At 42.2% G+C, this 22,663-nt stretch overlaps 1 protein-coding gene across 1 annotated transcript in view; it reads left to right on the top strand.

Annotated features, from left to right (window-relative positions):
- PCIF1 (phosphorylated CTD interacting factor 1) overlaps positions 1–22,663 on the top strand; it is a 155,328-nt gene that overhangs the window by 63,565 nt on the left and 69,100 nt on the right. The window contains exons 6-8 of the mRNA XM_069752203.1: positions 5,423–5,598; positions 20,915–21,062; positions 22,043–22,126. Coding sequence (XP_069608304.1) covers positions 5,423–5,598; positions 20,915–21,062; positions 22,043–22,126 — 408 coding nt within the window. The remainder of the gene's footprint in view (positions 1–5,422; positions 5,599–20,914; positions 21,063–22,042; positions 22,127–22,663) is intronic.

Here is a 22,663-nt window from a genome sequence, read left to right as displayed (position 1 = left end):
CTTCATCAATAATTTTTCTAGTATTGCTAAACCGTTGACTGATTTAACCAAGAAGGGTGCTGATGTGGTCAATTGGTCTTCTGCTGCTGTGGAAGCTTTTCAAGAGTTGAAGCGTCGTTTTTCTTCTGCCCCTGTGTTGTGTCAACCAGATGTTTCGCTCCCGTTCCAGGTCGAGGTTGATGCTTCTGAGATTGGAGCAGGGGCTGTTTTGTCGTAAAGAAGTTCTGATGGCTCGGTGATGAAACCATGCGCCTTCTTTTCCAGGAAGTTTTCGCCTGCTGAGCGTAATTATGATGTTGGCAATCGAGAGTTGCTGTCCATGAAGTGGGCATTCGAGGAGTGGCGTCATTGGCTTGAAGGAGCTAAGCATCGCGTGGTGGTCTTGACTGATCACAAGAACTTGACTTATCTCGAGTCTGCCAAACGGTTGAATCCTAGACAGGCTCGTTGGTCGCTGTTTTTCTCCCGTTTTGACTTTGTGGTTTCGTACCTTCCGGGCTCTAAAAATGTGAAGGCGGATGCCCTGTCTAGGAGTTTTGTGCCCGACTCTCCGGGTTTGTCTGAGCCGGCGGGTGTTCTCAAGGAGGGGGTAATTTTGTCTGCCATCTCCCCTGATTTGCGGCGGGTGCTGCAAAAATTTCAGGCTAATAGACCTGACCGTTGCCCAGCGGAGAAACTGTTTGTCCCTGATAAATGGACGAGTAGAGTTATCTCTGAGGTTCATGGTTCGGTGTTGGCTGGTCATCCTGGAATCTTTGGTACCAGAGATTTGGTGGCTAGATCCTTTTGGTGGCCATCTCTGTCGCGGGATGTGCGTTCATTTGTGCAGTCCTGTGGGATTTGTGCTCGGGCTAAGCCCTGCTGTTCTCGTGCCAGTGGGTTGCTTTTGCCCTTGCCAGTCCCGAAGAGGCCCTGGACACATATCTCTATGGATTTTATTTCGGATCTCCCTGTCTCTCAAAAAATGTCGGTCATTTGGGTTGTTTGTGATCGCTTCTCGAAGATGGTCCATTTGGTACCCTTGTCTAAATTGCCTTCCTCCTCTGATTTGGTACCATTGTTCTTCCAGCATGTGGTTCGTTTACATGGCATTCCGGAGAACATCGTTTCTGACAGAGGTTCCCAGTTTGTTTCGAGGTTTTGGCGAGCCTTTTGTGCTAGGATGGGCATTGATTTGTCTTTTTCCTCGGCTTTCCATCCTCAGACAAATGGCCAGACTGAACGAACCAATCAGACCTTGTTAACATATCTGAGATGTTTTGTTTCTGCCGATCAGGATGATTGGGTGTCTTTTTTGCCTTTGGCTGAGTTCGCCCTTAATAATCGGGCCAGCTCGGCTACTTAGGTTTCGCCGTTTTTCTGCAATTCTGGTTTCCATCCTCATTTCTCTTCAGGGCAGGTTGAGTCTTCTGACAGTCCTGGTGTGGATACTGTGGTGGATAGGTTGCAGCAGATTTGGACTCATGTGGTGGACAATTTGACATTGTCTCAGGAGAAGGCTCAACGTTTCGCTAACCGCATGCGCTGTGTGGGTCCCCGACTTCGTGTTGGGGATTTGGTTTGGTTGTCATCTCGTTATATTCCTATGAAAGTTTCCTCTCCTAAGTTTAAGCCTCGTTTCATTGGTCTGTATAGGATTTCTGAGGTTCTTAATCCTGTGTCTTTTCGTTTGACCCTTCCAGCTTCTTTTTCCATCCATAACGTATTCCATAGGTCATTGTTGCGGAGATACGTGGCACCTGTGGTTCCATCCGTTGATCCTCCTCCCCGGTTTTGGTTGAGGGGGAGTTGGAGTATATAGTGGAGAAGATTTTGGATTCTCGTATTTCGAGACGGAAACTTCAGTACCTGGTTAAGTGGAAGGGTTATGGTCAGGAAGATAATTCCTGGGTCTTTGCCTCTGATGTTCATGCTGCCGATCTGGTTCGTGCCTTTCATTTGGCCCATCCTGGTCGGCCTGGGGGCTCTGGTGAGGGTTCGGTGACCCCTCCTCAAGGGAGGGGTACTGTTGTGAATTCTGTGGTCAAGCTCCCTCCTGTGGTCATGAGTGGTACTTCGGCTGGTTCTGTCTATGAGCTTCCGCTGGTGGATGTGAGTGGGGCTGCGGCTTCTGAGTTTCCTTCCTCAGGTGACGAGGTTAAGTCGTTAGGTGCTGCTCTATTTAACTCCACCTAGTTCTTTGTTCCTGGCCTCCAGTCAATGTTCCGGTATTGGTCTGGCTCTCTCCTGGATCGTTCTTGTGGCCTGTCTGCCCTGCATAAGCTAAGTTCTGCTTGTGTTACTTTTGTTTGCTATATTTTCTGTCCAGCTTGCTATATTGGTTTTTCTTGCTTGCTGGAAGCTCTGAGACGCAGACGGAGCACCTCCGTACCGTTAGTCGGTGCGGAGGGTCTTTTTGCCCCTCTGCGTGGTTGTTTGTAGGTTTTTGTGTTGACCGCAAAGCTATCTTTCCTATCCTCGGTCTATTCAGTAAGTCGGGCCTCACTTTGCTAAATCTATTTCATCTCTGTGTTTGTATTTTCATCTTAACTCACAGTCATTATATGTGGGGGGCTGCCTTTTCCTTTGGGGAATTTCTCTGAGGCAAGGTAGGCTTATTTTTCTATCTTCAGGGCTAGTTAGTTTCTCAGGCTGTGCCGAGTTGCATAGGGAGCGTTAGGCGCAATCCACGGCTACCTCTAGTGTGGTATGATAGGATTAGGGATTGCGGTCAGCAGAGTTCCCACGTCTCAGAGCTCGTCCTATGTTAGTAACTATCAGGTCACTTTGTGTGCTCTTAACCACTAGGTCCATTGTGGTTCTGAATCACCTGTTCATAACAGCACCCCTCAAATCATCACACCTCCTCCATGCTTCACGGTGGGAACCAGGCATGTAGAGTCCATCCGTTCACCTTTTCTGCGTCGCACAAAGACACAGTGGTTGGAACCAAAGATCTCAAATTTGGACTAGTCAGACCAAAGCACAGATTTCCACTGATCTATTGTCCATTCCTTGTGTTGTTTAGCCTAAACAAGTCTCTTCTGCTTGTTGCCTGTCCTTAGCAGTGGTTTCCTAGCAGCTATTTTACCATGACGGCCTGCTGCACAAAGTCTCCTCTTAACAGTTGTTGTAGAGATGTCTGCTGCTAGAACTCTGTGTGGCATTGACCTGGTCTCTAATCTGAGCTGCTGTTAACCTGCGATTTCTGAGGCTGGTGACTCGGATAAATTTATCCTCAGAAGCAGAGGTGACTCTTGGTCTTCCTTTCCTGGGGCGATCCTCATATGAGCCAGTTTCTTTGTAGCGCTTGATGGATTTTGCCACTGCACTTGGGGACACGTTCAAAGTTTTCCCAATTTTTTGGACAGACTGACCTTAAAGTAATAATGGCCACTCATTTTTCTTTACTTAGCTGCTTTTTTCTTGCCATAATACAAATTCTAACAGTCTATTCAGTAGGACTATCAGCTGTGTATCCACCAGACTACTGCATAACACAACTGATGGTCCCAATCCCATTTATAAGGCACGAAATCCCACTTATTAAACCTGACAGGGCACACCTGAGAAGGGAAAACCATTCCCGGTGACTACCTCTTGAAGCTCATGAAGAGAATGCCAAGAGTGTGCAAAGAAATCATCAAAGCAAAAGGTGGCTACTTTGAAGAACCTAGAATATAAGACATAATTTCAGTTGTTTCACAATTTTTTGTTAAGTATATAACTCCACATGTGTTAATTCATAGTTTTGATGCCTTCAGTGTGAATGTACAATTTTCATAGTCAAGAAAATACAGAAAAATCTTTAAATGAGAAGGTGTGTCCAAACTTTTGGTCTGTACTGTGTGTATATATATATATATATATATATATATATATATATATATATATATACACACACACACACACACACACACACACACACACACACACACACACACACACACACACACACACACACACACACTGGACGCTCGTTGAGATGGCGTATTGCTTCAGGGGTGTTGTTTACAGAGTAAGGCTACTTTCACACTAGCGTTAACTGCAATCCGTCACAATGCGTCGTTTTGCAGGATGCGTTTTTTCTCCATTGACTAACATTACGCGACGCATTGCGACGGATTGCCACACGTCGCAACCGTCGCGCGACCGTCGGCCGCAAAAAACGTTCCATGTAACATTTTTTGCAGCCGACGGACCGTCTTTTCCGACCGCGCATGCGCGGCCGGAACTCCTCCCCCACCTCCCCGCACCTCACAATGGGGCAGCGGATGCGCTGAAAAGCAGCATCCGCTGCACCCGTTGTGCGGCGGAGGCAACGCTAGCGTCGGTAACCTCGGCCCGACGCACTGCGACGGGCTGGGCCCGACGCTAGTGTGAAAGAAGCCTAAGAGTATCAGAGCAATAACATTTTAAATGGCTCAGAGCTTACTGGAGGAAACACTCCTTAGAGCAGTGTTCCCAAACTCCGGTCCTCAAGAGCCACCAACAGGTCATGTTTTCAGGATTTCCTTAGTATTGCCCAGGTGATAATTGCATCACCTGCACAGGCAATAATTCCATCACCTGTGCAATACTAAGGAAATACTGAAAACATGACCTGTTGTTGTCTCTTGAGGACCGAAGTTGTGGAACACTGCCTTAGAGCAACGGACAGAAACACAGAGTACTGTGTCTTCCAGAACTCACTAATGACAAAATCCCAAACTCTGATTTTTATTAGAGCAAGGTTACACCCACATACCCCCCATTGTTGAGCTCATACTTTGTGGGCGGAGTTTGTTCGGCCTTTAAAGGATGGTATAAATCTCCAAATGGCCCTTGGCACAAAAGATTCCCCACCCCTGCTTTAAGGTAACATCCTAAATCACAGAAATCGTTTTCAATGACTTGCTACCTACTTCTAACTTTGTCATTAGTGTCAATGTGCATCACGACCGCCAGTTAGTTTGTGCAGAAAGCTGAGCTAATGAGAGAAAGTGCCCGACCCCTTTAAAAGGGTTTATACCAAGATTTGAGGTTACATCTTCCTGATCACTGGGGGTTCGACCACTGCGACCCCAACTGATGTTGAAAATGGGGCACTGAACAGTCCTTTCTCTATAAAATGGTGGTTGTTGTACGCACCTCTGCTCCATTCTTTCTCAATGGAAGTGTTTGAGATATATCTCTGGCAGACTCGTTAAGAATGGATGTAAGACAAGAATTTGTGGTGTGTTTTTGCGACAAATAATCTTCTATAATTTCTGCAAAGAACCTAGTGTTAATCTCTCAATTATCTGTTACATTTTCGACTTGCAAGCAATTCAGAATTTGGGTTTAGCAATTTTTGGTTTCTGCTGCATACGGGGAGATGCGGAGGCTCCTACTGCAGCCAGGTGTTTTGGGTAAATTAAGAAGCAGAAATAATACATTTTCCTATAATTTTTTGTTGTTTTAGTGTTTATTGGGATTTGGACATACAGAGTAATGTATTGGTGAACCCACCTCCACCTTCACACCTTCTACCACTCCCGTGTCAATCTCTACCACCACATCCTGAAGTGGAGCTTCTGCGGTCACAACTGATCCTTAAGCTACGCCAGCATTATCGGGAGCTGTGTCAGCAGAGAGAGGGTATGTATAATGGAGAAACTGCACCATTTATATAATTAGACATGTGTTCTTTTGACTTTTTTTTTTTTTTTTTTTTTTAACAATTAGACTCATTTAAAAAAAAAAAAAATGATTGTCCTCATGCTGATGCATTTAATTGTTGAACATGTACAGCTGCAGGGTAAGGTTTGGCCAAGTAGCACTACCGTTCCCTGTGGATGCTTGCTTATCTTCTGGCAAATGTAATTTTCTATCACCGCAATGCCTTTTACAGTCAGGAGCAGCATGCTGACTTTTTGCCCTCTGTGCATGGATTGTTATGCTAATTTCCCAAGAATTTACTTATAGAAATATTACCTTGTACAGAAAAGTTGGCAAAAAAGTCCTATGCTCGCTGAGTTGTAAATTAAAATAGCATTTAGACGATCATTTAATTGTGAGCAAGCGCATGTTAGAAAGCTTGTTTGCCAATTATAGCTTGTATAAGCAATCTCCTGTTGAATGTGTAAAACGCTTCTTTATCAGGTGATTTAGTGCCTGCATTAAAATCATTGTTTCAGCAGCATATCATCCTGTGTGCTGTGAATAAGGGCTCGCTCACATCTGCGTATAAAATCAACGAGTGCAATGTGAGAAAAAAATCACACTGCACTCACACTTATTCAATGAGGCAGTATTCATCTGAAACTGGGGTGAGAAAAAAACGCAGCATGCTACATATGACCTCGTAAAATGTCTGAGACTCACTAATGCAAGTCTGTAGGTGCGGAAAAAAAAAGCACGTCATACGGACCATGCTTGTGCCGTCAAATTTTTACACACACATAGGAATCCCGATATTTCATCATTATAGATAGATATAAGTGAGCTATATAATCAGTGCTTTGTGTCTGTATTTTTGTGTACTTATTTAGGTAATAAATGAAAAAAATAGTGTGGGGTGTCCTTTTATTTTTTACTAACCAGCTGAGGGAAAGCAGACACCATGGGGACTGGTGTTATTATTCTAAGATTAAGGAAAGTACCACTGTAAAAATGCACACCACGCAGAGTATATGAATATCAAAAACAGAGAAATTTTTATTAGCACACCACATACATGTTAAAACATTTAAAAATGAAACCACAAAAAGACCTAGTCCATATCAATGAAATCCACACAAGAATATGTATATGCAGTACACAGTCCGAACAAAAACCTACACATCTAATGGCTCATGGGACTGCTAATGCTAAGCCTGATATCCTGCCCACGAGATGTACCCCACCAGGGTATACTAGGAGGATGTGTGAAGTAAAACCTGATTTCTGATTTTATAAGCCCTTAACCAAAGCGCATTTGTAAGTAAATAATATGCAAGCCCATAAGAAACATCCTAGAGTGCACAAAAGATAAGATAAATACCCGTTGTTTGGTACTGACCAAGTGGATGGACCAGGACCACGGCCCCACGCGTATCGCCCTCGCCGATAGGGCTTCGTCAGGGGAAGTGGGGTGTGCCTGTAAGCCCCTGCTTAAATACTAAACAGTTAATCACGAACCTAATAGCAGGGCTAATGAGCCATGGAAGCGCCTTGGCCGGAAGCCGGAAAAGGAGCCAGCCGCGTGTGCGCGGACAGGATCGAGGAGAAATGCGCCTGTATAGGCTAACATGAGGGCAGGGAGAAAAGAAAACGCCGGACCGCGCATGCGCCACCTGGGTCACAGGCCGCCCTGCTGCAGTTGTACAGGCCAGAGCTCAAGAGCATACATACGGACAAGGAAGCTGTAGACAAATACTGCGCCTGCGCCACCAGATGTATGCTGTGCGCACATGCGCACATACAATTCTTGGTATGCATGGGTGCCGCCGGCCAATGGGGATATATACAAGCAGCTAAAAGGAGTAGCTAGGAGAACATCATGAACAATTGTGCATGTATGTGCCCAGAGGAAAGGGAGTGGGCAGAAAGGAGGGGGAGAGGTGGGAGGTGGAGAAGAAAAGGAAAAAGGACCAGAATATAGGGGAATGTCCAAGGAGATCAGAGCAGATGAGATAGTTGGTCGATTGCCATTATGCGGGGCCCGGGAAATCGGGACCAGCAGATGCAAGCCGGAATAAAAAAAATGTGTATATATAATTGAAAAGATGGTAAAAATACACATACATATTTACAGGCAGGCATCAGCACATACCAGACAACCCCCGGGGGTGCATTCAAACACACGTCTTCTCATAACCAAAAACACATGGAGTATCATAATGCGCATGTATAGCAAAATATCTATATTAAATTTATGCATAAATATAATCAATAATCAATATAGTGAAGACATTGGTAAATATCTACGATCAGAACCCTAAGAGTTGTAAATATAAAAGGACCATAATAAATATACTAAGTCCCAATAAATAATGCACCTTTGCCCGAAGAGGCCCTACCTATGAATAGACCAATAAATAAACCCCTGGTAGATCCCCCATACCAGATATAGACCCAAACCCCTTAGGCCTAAAAAGCGATGAAAAAATGTGTAGGGACATTTTTGTGTGCAATCAGCAAAACTCCAGACTTGATACACAGCCCAAAAAAGGACCCAAATATCCCATGAGCCAGGAAAAAACTTTTTCTGAGCCTAAAAGGAGAGTCCCATGAGCCAGACTAGTAAACCCCTAGTAGATCCCCCAAATCAGATATAGACCCAAACCCCTCAGGTATAAAAAACCCTGGATGGAAAAATGTGTAGGGCCATTTTTGTGTGCCACCAGCAGAACTCCAGACTTGATAGTAATACAGCCCAAAAAAGGACCCGAATATCCCATGAGCCAGGGGAAAACCCTTTTTATGAACCTAAAAGGAGAGTCCCATGAGCCAGGCTGGTAAAGCCGCAAATTAAAAATAAAAAAAACACACAATAATGTATTTTTTTTGTGACTGCTCTCAAAGACAGCTGGAGATACACTGACAGGAGGTAATCGCTCACGTAGTGTATAATACTGAGCTGCCGTGAGAAAATTCTCACGCAGCAGTGCCTTAAGTGAGAGCTTATCAGCTGATGAACTCCTGTGAACGCTCTCATGGCATCTCATTGATACACTGATAGGAGGTAATCTATCCCAGAGCGATAATACTATTTTGGTGCAGATACAATCTTTTGATCGCCCGTAATTGCATTTTATTGCAATGTTGCGGCAACAAAAGAAAAACGCAATTCTGGCATTTTGACTTTTTTTTTCTCATTACGTCGTTTAGCGATCAGGTTAAAAAAATTTTTATATTGATAGATCGAGCGATTCTTGACCGCAGCGATACCAAATATGTATATGTTTGATTTTTTTATATTGTTTTATTTTGAATGGGGCGAAAGGGGGGGGTGATTTGAACTTTTATTTTTTTTCATTTTACTTTTTTTAAAAACTTTTTTTTTTTATACCTTTGGCATGCCTCAAAGTCTCCATGGGAGACTAGAAGCTGCCTTAACCTGATCGGCTCTGCAACATACAGGCGATGATCAGTTCGCCAGTATGTAGCAGAATTGTTCACTTGCTATGAGCACTGACCACTGGGCGACGCCTAAAGCAAATCAGCAGTGACAACAACTATGGGAGGTCTTCTGGAGACCTCTGGTTGTCATGCCAACCCATCGGCAACCTGCGGTCATGTGACATGGGCGCCGATGGGTGGAGTTTCCGGTGTGCTTGCTGGAAGCCCATGTTAAATGCTGCTGTCAGAGTTTGACAGTGGATCGCGGTTCCACCTGCGGCTGTTAGAGGCACATGTCAGCTGTTCAAAACAGCTGACATGCTTCAGACAAGATGTGGGCTCAGCGCCAGAGCCCATTTCAAAGGGAGGGAGTACTGTTACGCCCCATGTCGGAAAGGGGTTAAAAGTAGTTTTCGACCACATATGGGGTATCTGTCTACTCAGGAGAAATTGCACAACAATTTTATTTAAACGGCTGTGAAGCACCTGGGGGTTCAAGACGCTAACCACACATCTAGATACATTACTTGAGGGATCTGTTTTCCAAAATGGTGTCACTTGTGGGTGGTTTCCACTGTTTAGGCCTGTCAGGAGCTCTCCAAACGTGACATAGCTTCCGCTAATTATTCCAGCAGATTTTGCATTAAAAAAGTGGTGCTCCTTTCATTCCGAGCCCTACCGTGCGCCCAAATAGTAGTTTTCCTCCACATATGGCGTATTGGCATACTCAGAAGAAATTGCATAACACATTGTATGGTACAATTTCTCTTGTTACTCTTGTGAAAATGCAAAATTTGGGGTTAAAAAACATTTTTGTGGGTAAAATGTTTTTTTTTTTTTTAATTTATTTTATTTTTATTCTCACAGCTCAACGTTAAAAACTTTTGTGAAAGCACCTTGGTGGTTCAAGGTGTTCACCACAAATTTTGATAAGTTCCTTGATGCGTCTAGTTTCCAAAATGGTATCACTTCTGAGCAGTTTCCACAGTTTAGGCATATCGAGGACTCTCCAAACACGGCATGGCAACCATTAATTATTCAAGGAAAATTCAAAAAGTCAAACGTGCTCCTTTCTTTCCAATCCCTGCCATGTGCCCAAACAGTGGTTTTCCCCCACATATGGGGTATCGGCATGCTCAGGAAAAATTGCACAACAAATTTAGGGGTCCATTTTTCCTGTTACCCTTGCCAAAATAAAAGTGTCTAAACTAAAAATTTTATGAAAAAATTTAGATGTTCATTTTTTCCTTCCACATTCCATGAATTCCTGTGAAGCACCTGAAGGGTTAATAAACTTGAATGTGGTTTTGAGCACCTTGAGGGATGCAGTTTTTAGAATGGTGTCACTTAAAGGTATTTTCTGTCATTTAGGCCCCTCAAACTCACTTCACATGTGAGGTAGTCCCTAAAAGAAATGGTTTTGTACATTTTGTTGGAAAAATGAGAAATCGCTGGTCAACTTTTAACCCTTATAACTTCCTAACACAAAAAAAATTATGTTTAAAAAATTGAGGTGATGTAAAGTATACATGTGGGAAATGTTATTTATTAACTATTTTGAGTGACATAGCTTTCTGATTTAAGGGCATAAAAACTAAAACTTTTAAAATTGAAAAATTTTCACAATTTCCATTTTTTTCACAAATAAATGCTTGTCATATCTAAGAAATTTTATCACTATCCCGAAAAAGGGACACTGCTCAGAATTCTAAAATTTGGTATGGTCATGAAGGTGAAAACACGCTTGGGGGTAAATGGGTTAGGAGTACTGATGAGCGAGTATACTCGTTGTTCGGGTTTTCCTGAGCACGCTCAGGTGGTCTCTGAGTATTTTGGCATGCTTGGAGATTTAGTTTTCATCACCACATCTGCATGATTTGCGACTGCTAGACAGGATGAATACATGTGGGGGTTGCCTATTTGTTAGGGAATTCCCACATGTATTCATGTGTATTATCTCCGAGCATGCCAAAATACTCGGAGACCACCCGAGTACACTCGCTCATCACTAGTTAAGAGTAAAAACAGAATGTAATATAACAGCGCTCTGTGAAAGAATGTACAAGTATCAGATATACATATTAATGGACATAAATCCATAAATAAAAATGGCCTAAAATAAAATTTTGACCTAGAGACTTTCTGGAGTATTGCAGTGAATCTTTCAGGGCTGTGGAATCAGTAAGCCACAGTTGCGACTCCAACTCCTGGATTCTATCAGGTTCCGACTCCGACTCCTTCATAAATGGCCAATTCGTAACAATAAATTTACTGTTGTCATATATTAACATCGTGCTTATACAGTTTCTCACCATCATATAAGTAATCAGACCACTTAGAGCAAAAACTATATTTATTAGAATACAATTAGAATATAGCAAATAACTTTTATAAACTTTTATAAATTCTTGTAAGTAAATATGCAATAAACACTGTTATGCAGTTAATAAGAAGAAATCTATAAATTTGTCCTCAGAAAAAGTATTGCTTCTGCCAGATCCTCCTTCATGGATGCCCTCAAATCTGATCTAATTATTTTGAGAGCAGAGAACAACCTCTCTACACTAACTTGGGTTGTTGGCAAAGCAGTGACCACTCGGGCAACATCTCTGACAATGTCAGGATACAGAGGAATCGCTTGTTGCACTGTTATTTTTGATGAACGGTCAAATTTCTCAATTTCTTTTAGTGCACATGAAAAATTCTGCTGAAATGTACTGGCTGTGTTCTTTGATGGGGATGACTCTTCTATGCGGGAACGCTTTGCACGGTCCTTGTGATCCAAATATTTTTCAAAATTAAATTCTTCATCAGTTGATGAGGGTGAAGATGTGGCAGGACGACCAAATTCTTCTTGTTCCTCCTGACTGTTCTGCAACCCTTTCATCCTTACTGCTATTTCAAACAGAGCTTCTTTTCCTTTAGTTAGCTGTTGATCATCTAAAAGAATCCGATGCATTGGGTCTACAATAAACAGCTGCCAAAAGAATGTTATTTTGTAATAGTAGCTCCTCTCTCCATTTCATTGATGTAGCAATGCCACTTGCAATTAGCTCTCCTCTTTGGGACAGGCGAAACATCAGGTTATTCCACTCCTTTAAGAAAATACCTGGAGTTAAGTCCTCTGCTTGTAATTTTTTAGTCACTGTAAATGGGTGCTCTAGCAATTTTTCCAGCTCAGTCACCTGATTCCACTGACTTTCATTTAGCGTCAGTTGAGGGTTAGCCATGTCTACAAGAAAGGTTTTCAGTTCATCCAAGCGCTGAATCATTAAGTAAGTACTGCCCCATCGAGTGGCTTGATCAATAATTGCCCCTTTTCCAGCACGTCTCTTCAAAATTGAGTCAACTTTAGGGGTTCTGGCAACAGTAGCCAATTTTCTCACCTTGCCAATCAGTGCAGCAGCATGTCCTTCTTGCAGACTGTCTCTTATAGCCAGCTGTAGCGTATGCACAACATAGCGCATGTGATGAATGAAAGAACGTATTGACACAGTTTCAACAAGATCATCTTAAACTATCATGTTGCTGTTCATCTGAAGCAACTTCGGTTTGCTGCTCAGTTACAATACTGTGTTCCTCTATTTCAAACATTTCTGTGTCTGTGGACCCAGAATGTTCTTCTAGCTGCTGGTCACCATCATTACTCTCATTCATTAGCTTAATAGTACTTATCATATTTGAAGCATTGTCAGTTACGACAGAAAGAACTTGCTCTTTTTTTTTTGTTCCAATAATTTTTATTAGACTTTTACCTTTAACTGGGAAGAAAAAAAAAGGAGGGGAGGGGATAAAATAAGGAAAGAAAACAAACCCCTAACGGTAGGGGAAAAGAGCAGGTTTACATACATGTATAAATTCACATATTTGCGGTAACATTTTAGGCAATATGCTTATATTAATAAACAAAATGTAGTAATCTGGCGCTCAGTAAGAAAATAGCACCTGCTCTGTATGGGTAGATTTAGTATGACCCGTAACAACAAATAAATAATTCGGAACATGAAAAGGATACATGAAAAGGATCGTAGTACCTAAACAAGATATGCGATAAAGTACTAAATTATGAAATATGTGCGGGGTTTAAGGGAATATTTCATTCCAACGTGCCCATTTCCTGTCGAAACTCCTCAGATTGCCAGTGACTCTAGCACACTTGCCCTCGTAGGACCTATGGAGCATAAGAGTATCTATGATATTTTGTAGAGTTGGAACTTCTTCTGATTTCCATTTAGAGGCCATCAAATTTTTAGTGACAAGGAAAAGGTGGATGACTAACGGCCTGAGACTAGATTGGATCTTAGAGATCTCTAATGAAAGAAGAGTCAGTTGGGGAGAGAGTACGAGATCTTTTCCAATAATCTTAGAAACCAAGTCTCCAACCTTTTTCCATAGGGGAGTGATTTTTGGGCAACTCCAGAACACATGAAGCAAATGACCCACATGACCGCAATTCCTCCAGCAATTTGGAGATTGTTTTGCGTCAATGTGGTGGATTCTATCTGGTGTGAAGTACCATCTGGTCATGGTTTTGAAGAACGATTCTTTTAGAGGCATGGAGATTGTTGCTTCATATGTGTTGGAGATTGCCTCTTCCCACTCCTCCACTTGAAAATTTATGTGGAGATCTTTCTCCCATCTAATCATAGAGGGGTTTTTTTCCATGTCAGTGTCGTTGTTGAAGCAATCATAAATATATTTGTGGCTCCAAAAAATAGGATGCCCTATGTTGGAGAGCAAATTTATTGCTGCAGTGGAAAAGTATGGCTTCCTCTCCAGAAATGAATGTGTAAACTCCTTGATAATTTGGAATTCTGTGAAGGAATTTGAAGGGACTTTAAATTTGGTTTTTAATGAGGAAAAGGAAACAAAGTGCTCCCCGTCGTGAATGTCTTTGAGGAATTTAATTCCTGAGTCAACCCAAATGGAGCTAATTGATTGGTTGAAAAGTGATGCTATAAGTTTAATTGGCATATTGGCTAAGGCGAGGATTCTTTGGGGGCCTCTTTTAGGTTTTGAAAATCTATCCCAGGCCGAACATGTTGCAGAGAGAACTGGGTGTGTTATGAATTGAAATCTTTTTATGTTCATGATTTTATCGAGGATGATATCTTTTGGTGATCTGTCTGAGTTCAACGATGTCTCCAGGTCCACCCAAATAGGTAACTCCCCCTCCGACCACCAGTGGACCGATTGCCTTATAAGAGTAGCATTATAGTATGCCGTAATGTTAGGGATGCTGAGGCCTCCTCTAGATTTATTTTTGAGAAGAGTTTTACTAGCAACTCTTGCTTTTTTATCCCCCCAGATAAAACGATAGAAACTTTGTTGTATTGAATTGAGATGGTTTTGAGGGACTAAGATAGGAAGTGACCTTAATATGAAGGCTATTTTGGGGAGTATAAATGTTTTAACAACAAGGACCCTACCCCACCAGGACAGTTCCTTTCCACCGTGGAAGTTGAATTCTATTGATAATTTGTTGATGATTGCCTCCAGATTGACAGGAACCAGTGAGTCCAGCCTCCTAGTGATGATTATTCCCAGATATGAAAAGCTCTTTTCCGCCCATTCCCAAGAAGATTGTTTTTTGATTTCTTTGATTTCGAATCTGTTTAGGTTAAATGGCATAATTTGGGATTTTTTCACGTTGATCTTAAAATAAGAAATTTTTGAAAATGAATCGAGGATTTCATTTAACCCCTTACCGGCATCGGACGTACTATACCGTCCGATGCCGGCTCCCCTGCTTTGATGCAGGGCTCCGCGGTGAGCCCGCACCAAAGCCGGGACATGTCAGCTGTTTTGAACAGCTGACATGTGCCCGTAATAGGCGCGGGCAGAATCGCGATCTGCCCGCACCTGTTAACTAGTTAAATGCTGCTGTCAAACGCAGACAGCGGCATTTAACTACCGCTTCCGGCCGGGCGGCCGGAAATGACGTCATCGCCGACCCCCGTCACATGATCGGGGGTCGGCGATGCTTGTATATTGTAACCATAGAGGTCCTTGAGACCTCTATGGTTACTGATTGCCCGTCGCTGTGAGCGCCACCCTGTGCAATTCTGCTACATAGCAGCGATCAGCAGATCGCTGCTATGTAGCAGAGCCGATCGTGCTATGCCTGCTTCTAGCCTCTCATGGAGGCTATTGAAGCATGGCAAAAGTTAAAAAAAAAAAGTTTAAAAAAATGTGAAAAAAATAAAAAAAACAAAAGTTTAAATCACCCCCCTTTCGCCCCAATCAAAATAAATCAATAAAAAAAAATCAAATCTACGCATATTTGGTATCGCCGCGCTCAGAATCGCCCAATCTATCAAATAAAAAAAAGTATTAACCTGATCGCTAAACAGCGTAGCGGGAAAAAAACTCGAAACGCCAGAATTACGTTTTTTTGGTCGCCGCGACATTGCATTAAAATGCAATAACGGGCGATCAAAAGAACGTATCTGCACCGAAATGCTATCATTAAAAACGTCATCTCGGCACGCAAAAAATAAGCCCTCAACCGACCCCAGATGATGAAAAATGGAGACGCTACGAGTATCGGAAAATGGCGCAATTTTTTTTTTTTTTTTTTTTTTTTTTAGCAAAGTTTGGAATTTTTTTTCACCACTTAGATAAAAAATAACCTAGTCATGTTTGGTGTCTATGAACTTGTAATGACCTGGAGAATCATAATGGCAGGTCATTTTTAGCATTTAGTGAACCTAGCAAAAAAGCCAAACAAAAAACCAATGTGGGATTGCACTTTTTTTGCAATTTCACCGCACTTGGAATTTTTTTCCCGTTTTCTAGTACACGACATGCTAAAACCAATGATGTTGTTCAAAAGTACAACTCGTCGCGTCCCGCAAAAAATAAGCCCTCACATGGCCAAATTGACGGAAAAATAAAAAAGTTATGGCTCTGGGAAGGAGGGGAGCGAAAAACGAACACGGAAAAACGAAAAATCCCCCGGTCATGAAGGGGTTAATCTAGAGATGGATTTTACTGGGTTTGAAAGAGAAAGGATGACATCGTCTGCGAATAGACCTATTTTGCAGGTAACGTTTGAAAATTCAATGCCTGATATTTTTTCATCATCCCTAATCATTTGAGCCAGTGGCTCCATGGCCAGAGCAAACAAGAGGGGAGATAGCGGGCACCCTTGTCTCGTGCCATTTGAGATAGTGAATGAAGGGGACAGGTGATTGTTGGCGTAAATCTTTGCGGATGGGTTTGAGTATAGAGCTAGAATTCCTGACAGACACTGGGGGTTGAAACCGAATTTCTCCAAAACCAGCTTGAGGTATTCCTAGTTGAGGCGATCAAAAGCCTTTTCTGCGTCGAGTGATATTAATACCGATGGGACTCTCCCTGAATTTATTTTTTTAATTATACTGATGAGTTTTCTTGTGCCATCGGTGGCCTGTCTGGACCTGACAAACCCTATTTGGTCCCTATTAATTACTCTCGGAAGGATGTTGTTAAGTCTATTTGCAAGAATTTTGGAGTAAATCTTGATATCGGTATTAATTAAGGAGATTGGCCTATAGTTTGCTATATTACTTAGGTCTCCTTTTGGCTTGGGGATAACAACAATTGTTGCCTCCAACATTTCCTTGGGGAATGAACCTTCTATAAATGCCTTGTTAAATATGCTAGAGAGGTGGGGGGTTAGTATTTCGCCAAAGGTTTTGAAATAGTCGTTTGTAAAACCGTCGGGGTCAGGGGCTTTATTTGGTTTCAAATTTGTGATAGTGTTTAGAATCTCTTCTTGTGAGATTGGTGCCATAAGGGATAAAAGGTCTTCTTGTGATAGTTTAGGGAGATTAAGAGAGGCGAAGAAGGCCTCAGAATCTATTCTAGTCTGTGCTGACGAAGTTTCATTTTTTTTAATATTGTATAGGGAGGAATAAAATTTGCCAAATTCTTTCACTATTTTTTGTGGGAGTGAAAGGAATTTATTTTTTGAGGATAAAATTTTATCTATTCTATTGCTGACTCTTTCTTTTTAGTTTATTCATCATAAAGCTCAACGGTTTGTTGAGAAAGGCGTAATTTTTGAATCTATCAGATTTGATGACATTGTCATAATGGGAAAGAATCTCTGCTTTAAGTGCCTGTCTTAATTCTATCAGTTCTGACTGAATTTTGGTGGATGGGGGAGATTTTTTTAGTTGAGAATCCTTTCATTTTTATTAGGTTCTGGATTTCCTTGATTTTGGCTTCATTTATTTTTTTGTCTCTGGAGGAAATTTGCATAAGGGTCCCTCTAAGGACTGCCTTATGGGCATTCCACAGAGAGAAGGGATTGATGTTGTCAATGTTGTTGTCAGTAAAGAAATTTTTTATGTCAGATTTAATTTTGTTTTGGTGGATTGGATTGGACAAAATTGAAGATTTACATTTCCATTGAAACTGGCTCCTGGTCCCTGCAATAGAAACAATCTCACATGTGACTGGGGAGTGGTCCGAAACTGTCCTGGGGAGAATGGCCGCATTGCTGAATCTGGAAATAGAGAAGACATCAGTTAAGATTAGGTCAATTCTCGAGGCCGACTGGTGGACAGCAGAGAAATGAGTGTATTCAATTGAGGACGAATTAAGGCACCTGAAGACATCAAAAACCTCATTGTCAGACAGCCATTTGTTAAGTGTAGGGGCTTTGTGTCTGTTTTTGGCAGAGGAATCTAAGTGCCCAGCTGGGACAATATTGAAATCGCCCAGAATGAGCAGGACCCCCTTTTTAATCAAATCAATTTTTTTTACTAATCTGCTCAAGAACCTTAAATGGTTTTGAAACTTAAAGAACTTGCTCTTTTTTAAGTTCATAGTCTTGCAGAACCTTTTCCACCAAGACCTGGAGAAACTCACTGGTGTGATGAGCTTTGGTGTCTTTTACTGCTGATGTCTTGGTAACTATTTCATTTTTGGCACAAACAAATCGGACATTGATGGCAAAATAGTTCACTCTGTGACGTGTGCAGGCATCCATGTTAAGAAACAGAAAGCGTCCCTTGAGAGTTTTTTTAAGTTCTTCCTTTTGTTTAAAAGCTTCTTCGATTACTAATTTTCTAATACTCTTTCTCTCCAGAGAAACACCAAGCTTGCGGGCCATTTCCCCATTCAGACACATAAAAGCTGGTCGTGAAAATAATGAAATAGGCACACTATCCTTTACAACAAGCTCTATGACCTGTTTTTTAAATGTAGACAAAGAAACTGTATATTACAGTATTTGTACCTGCGCTTAGCCTAATAGGATACTATAGTACACATACACGGTGGGTAATTACCTTGTGGGTGAAGAAAAAGTAGTAAGTCCGTCTGGGGCGTGTATGACGAGACTGGGATAGCTAGTGTGCAGGGACTAGAGTGGGAGAACAGTAACGATGTCAAAATAAATACATGGATAAAATCACAGATAAAATCGCAGATAGTAGGCCACTAAGATTAGAATAGAACGCAAGCAAGAAAGTGTAAGCTATACGGGACTAATGAGTACCTGGATGGCAAGTCGCTCATATAGAGCTATAAAACAAATAAGGGGGAGGGCTAGTGAACTGACACCCCGGACAGTGCACAACCTAACATGGACAGTTTCTTTGTCTATAGTTCCTTTCCTTCTCCTCTGTGTGGTGAGGAGCAGTACCCGCAGCTACCTCCATCTATCTCACAAGCGCCGCTAGTACATATACTATTGTCTCTTGTTTTTTAAATGTATCTACTGTCATTGTCACAGGAACTTTGTCACTGACAAAATATCTTGCAACTGATGGCTGCAAAGTTCTCTGCTCCTTTGTTTGGCTGGAAGAGCTGGGCACTGGTTCATTGGTTAGGATGCAGTTTTTCTCATCCACTGCTTTCAGTACTTCTGGATGAAAGCGCTGTAAATGGCTCTTTAGATTAGAAGCTCTGGTAGGAGCATTTTTATCTTTGCCCGAATATGCACTGATCTTGGCTTCACAGCATTTGTTTTTGTTTGGCTCATTTGTCATACACTGACAGACATAATGTTTTCTATCTTGAGTGATGGTGAAATGTTCAAATACAGCTGATTTAATGTGACGCTTCTTTGACATTCTCAGGTTTTTAATTCTGCATTCACAATCCAAATGACTGTTTTTCCTAAAAACAATTGTAAAAAGTATTGCCAGGTCGTACAACTGATATAGTGGTCAGTAATACTGTTATTCCTCATGTACTCACAGTTAATTGATGAAAAGTTTGTTGAAAGGATAATACTTCTTATAGTCTTCCTCTTCTGAGTAGCAGCTGTGAGATGCTTGGAAGACGCACACCAAACATCTAGTCAAAAGGAGGAGCTTTACTACTAAGAATTTGCAACACATTTTCACTTTCAGTTTCATACATTGTAAGTAGGGGGTTGGGGCAGCATGAGGTTAACCAAGTATAAGATTAGATAAGGGCAGTGGAGAACAGTGACACACAAGAAGTAAAGGTACCGTCACATTAAGCGACGCTGCAGCGATCTAGACAACGATGCCGATCGCTGCAGCGTCGCTGTTTGGTCGCTGGAGAGCTGTCACACAGACCGCTCTCCAGCGACCAACGATCCCGAAGTCCCTGGGTAAACATCGGGTTACTAAGCGCAGACAGCTCTCCAGCGACCAACGATCCCGAAGTCCCCGGGTAACCAGGGTAAACATCGGGTTACTAAGCGCAGGGCCGCGCTTAGTAACCCGATGTTTACCCTGGTTACCATTGTAAAAGTAAAAAAAAAAAAACATTACATACTTACATTCCTGTCGCGTCCCCCAGCGTCAGCTTCCCTGCAGTGTGTAAGCGCGCTGGCCGGAAAGCAGAGTGGTGACATCACCGCTGTGCTTTGCTTTACGGCCGGCCAGCGCTGACACTGGGGGATGCAGGGAAGCTGACGCTGAGGAACGTGACAGGAATGTAAGTATGTAGTGTTTTGTTTTTTTTTTACTTTTACAATGGTAACCAGGGTAAACATCGGGTTACTAAGCGCGGCCCTGCTCTTAGTAACCCGATGTTTACCCTGGTTACCAGTGAAGACATCGCAGAATCGGCGTCACACGCCGATTCAGCGATGTCAGCGGGTGATCCAGCGACGAAATAAAGTCCTGGACTTTCCCCAGCGACCAACGATCTCCCAGCAGGGGCCTGATCGTTGGTCGCTGTCACGCATAACGATTTCGTTAACGATATTGTTGCTACGTCACAAAAAGCAATATCGTTAACAATATCGTTATGTGTGACGGTACCTTAAGAAATGTCTCTATCTCCAGCAGAACTGCTTATCACTGTTGTTCATAGTTTGATAGAACATATATATTTGAGTAACATTTATAAAATTCAATTAGGAAATATTAATACATTTTTTTTTTTAAAAGCTGGAGTCGATACATTTCTTCCGACTCCAACCAAAACTAACTCCGACTCCACAGCCCTGGAATCTTTCACAGTATTTCTCTGCAGTACTGAGCCATGTACAGTAAAATCTGTGACTCCCTATGTACATTACGGCATGTGAACAGTGTTTCCCTGGAGACCAGCATGTACACTCTGTACAACAGAAGCCTGCAATCGCACATGAGATCCCAACCGTGCTGTACAGTTGGCTCACACATTGGAGTGATACGCCCATTTGCAGGCAAATTTTCCACATTTGTGTTCGCAGTTTTAACTTTGTGTTGCTAAAAAGAAAAGAAAAAGATTGACAGTGTGTTTCTTTTGTGCTTCTGGCACAATCACCATATCCATGCTATATTTGCGTTTTGTAACAAAAAGATGAGGTCTGTTTAATAGGAAATTATTTCAAAGAACTGGCAGTTATAGTACAGTTATATTGCAAGCCAATGTCAATATATGTATTTAATAATACAAGTTCTCTTGTTTTAAGGCATTGACCCACCCCGAGAGTCATTTAACCGTTGGCTGTTGGAGAGGAAGGTCATAGACCGTGGACCAGACCCACTCCTTCCAAGTGACTGTGATCCAACAGTGTCTCCATCCATGTTCAGGGAGATTATGAATGATGTTCCAATTAGGTAATAATCTTACCTTTTGTTTACAGGCAGATATAAAGGGAGCCTAACAATAGAGTTATACAATGCCTGTATTATCTGTGTTTTACTCTGAAATGCTGTGGCGTTTCACACAAAACATCCTTTGTAAAGCAGGCAGCTTCTTTATGCCCAACTCTTGTAGGCTGACTGGTCTCTCTCCATGTGAGTCTAAAGGTACCGTCACACATAACGATATCATAAATGATATCGTTGCTTTTTGTGACGTAGCAACGATATCGTTAACGAAATCGTTATGTGTGACAGCGACCAACGATCAGACCCCTGCTTGGAGATCGTTGGTCGCTGGGGAAGTCCAGCACTTTATTTTGTCGCTGGATCTCCCGCTGACATCGCTGAATCGGCGTGTGTGACGCCGATCCAGCAATGTCTTCACTGGTAACCAGGGCAAATATCGGGTTACTAAGCGCAGGGCCGCGCTTAGTAACCCGATGTTTACCCTGGTTACCGTTGTAAATGTAAAAAGAAAAAAAAACACTACATACTTACATTCCCGGTGTCTGGTCATGTCCCTCGCCTTCAGCTTCCCGCACTGACTGTTGAGCGCCGGCCAGCCGTAAAGTACAGCACAGCGGTGACGTCACCGCTGTACTTTACTGCCGGCGCTCAGTCAGTGCGGGAAGCTGACGGCGAGGGACGTGACCAGACACCGGGAATGTAAGTATGTAGTGTTTTTTTTTTTTTTTTTTACAACGGTAACCAGGGTAAACATCGGGTTACTAAGCGCGGCCCTGCGCTTAGTAACCCAATATTTACCCTGGTTTCCCGGGGACTTCGGGATCGTTGGTCGCTGGAGAATTTACTGTCCAGTTCCCTTTTATTGTTAATAGCCGCTTTTCATTGTAGTGATGTTTGTTATATATGCAGCAGACTTGTTTTTGCATTTTACTTTTTTTTGTTTCTCTTTCCTTGAGGATTTGTTTTTATATCTCATTCATTTATAGGTTATCACGCATCAAACATCGAGAGGAAGCAAAACGATTGTTATTTAAATATGCAGAAGCTGCCAAGCGTCTTATCGAATCCAGGTGAGACCTTAAGACAAAGTTCAGGGGCAGTAGCACTAATGTTTGTTTAAGACACAGTGATCTCATGCTGTTTATATGTGCTCTTTTTCTTGGTCAGAATTGCCGTGGTCAAATTCTAATTCAAAGTTGTTGGTTTTTTTGTGCAACACGAGATGCAGTGCATATAGAGGGAGGAACTTGCTAAGACTGGCATTCATATTCTAGTCTTAAAGAAGACCTCTCATAAATATGTACATGTTGAACTGGACACATAGTGGCTGCAGATTGGAATACAATATATTTTTCTCTATCGCCTTTCATTGGGGAACACAGGAATCATGGGTGTATGCTGCTGCCACTAGGAGGCTGACACTATGCAAATAAAAAGTTAGCTCCTCCTCTGCAGTGTACACCCTACCGACAGGAAGTAGGATATTCAGTTTAGATTAGTGTCAGTAGGAGGTGGACACGGGTCTTTTATTAGACCCATATCTACCTCAATGTACGTCGTTTTCTTTCAGGTTTTCCGGAGGGATACAGGGTGAACAGTCACACCTG

The sequence above is a fragment of the Ranitomeya imitator genome, chromosome 2, assembly GCF_032444005.1.
Source record: "Ranitomeya imitator isolate aRanImi1 chromosome 2, aRanImi1.pri, whole genome shotgun sequence".
NCBI classification, from domain to species: domain Eukaryota; kingdom Metazoa; phylum Chordata; class Amphibia; order Anura; family Dendrobatidae; genus Ranitomeya; species Ranitomeya imitator.
The sequence above is the reverse complement of the archived record's forward strand: the minus strand, read 5'-3'. Positions and strand labels throughout refer to the sequence as shown.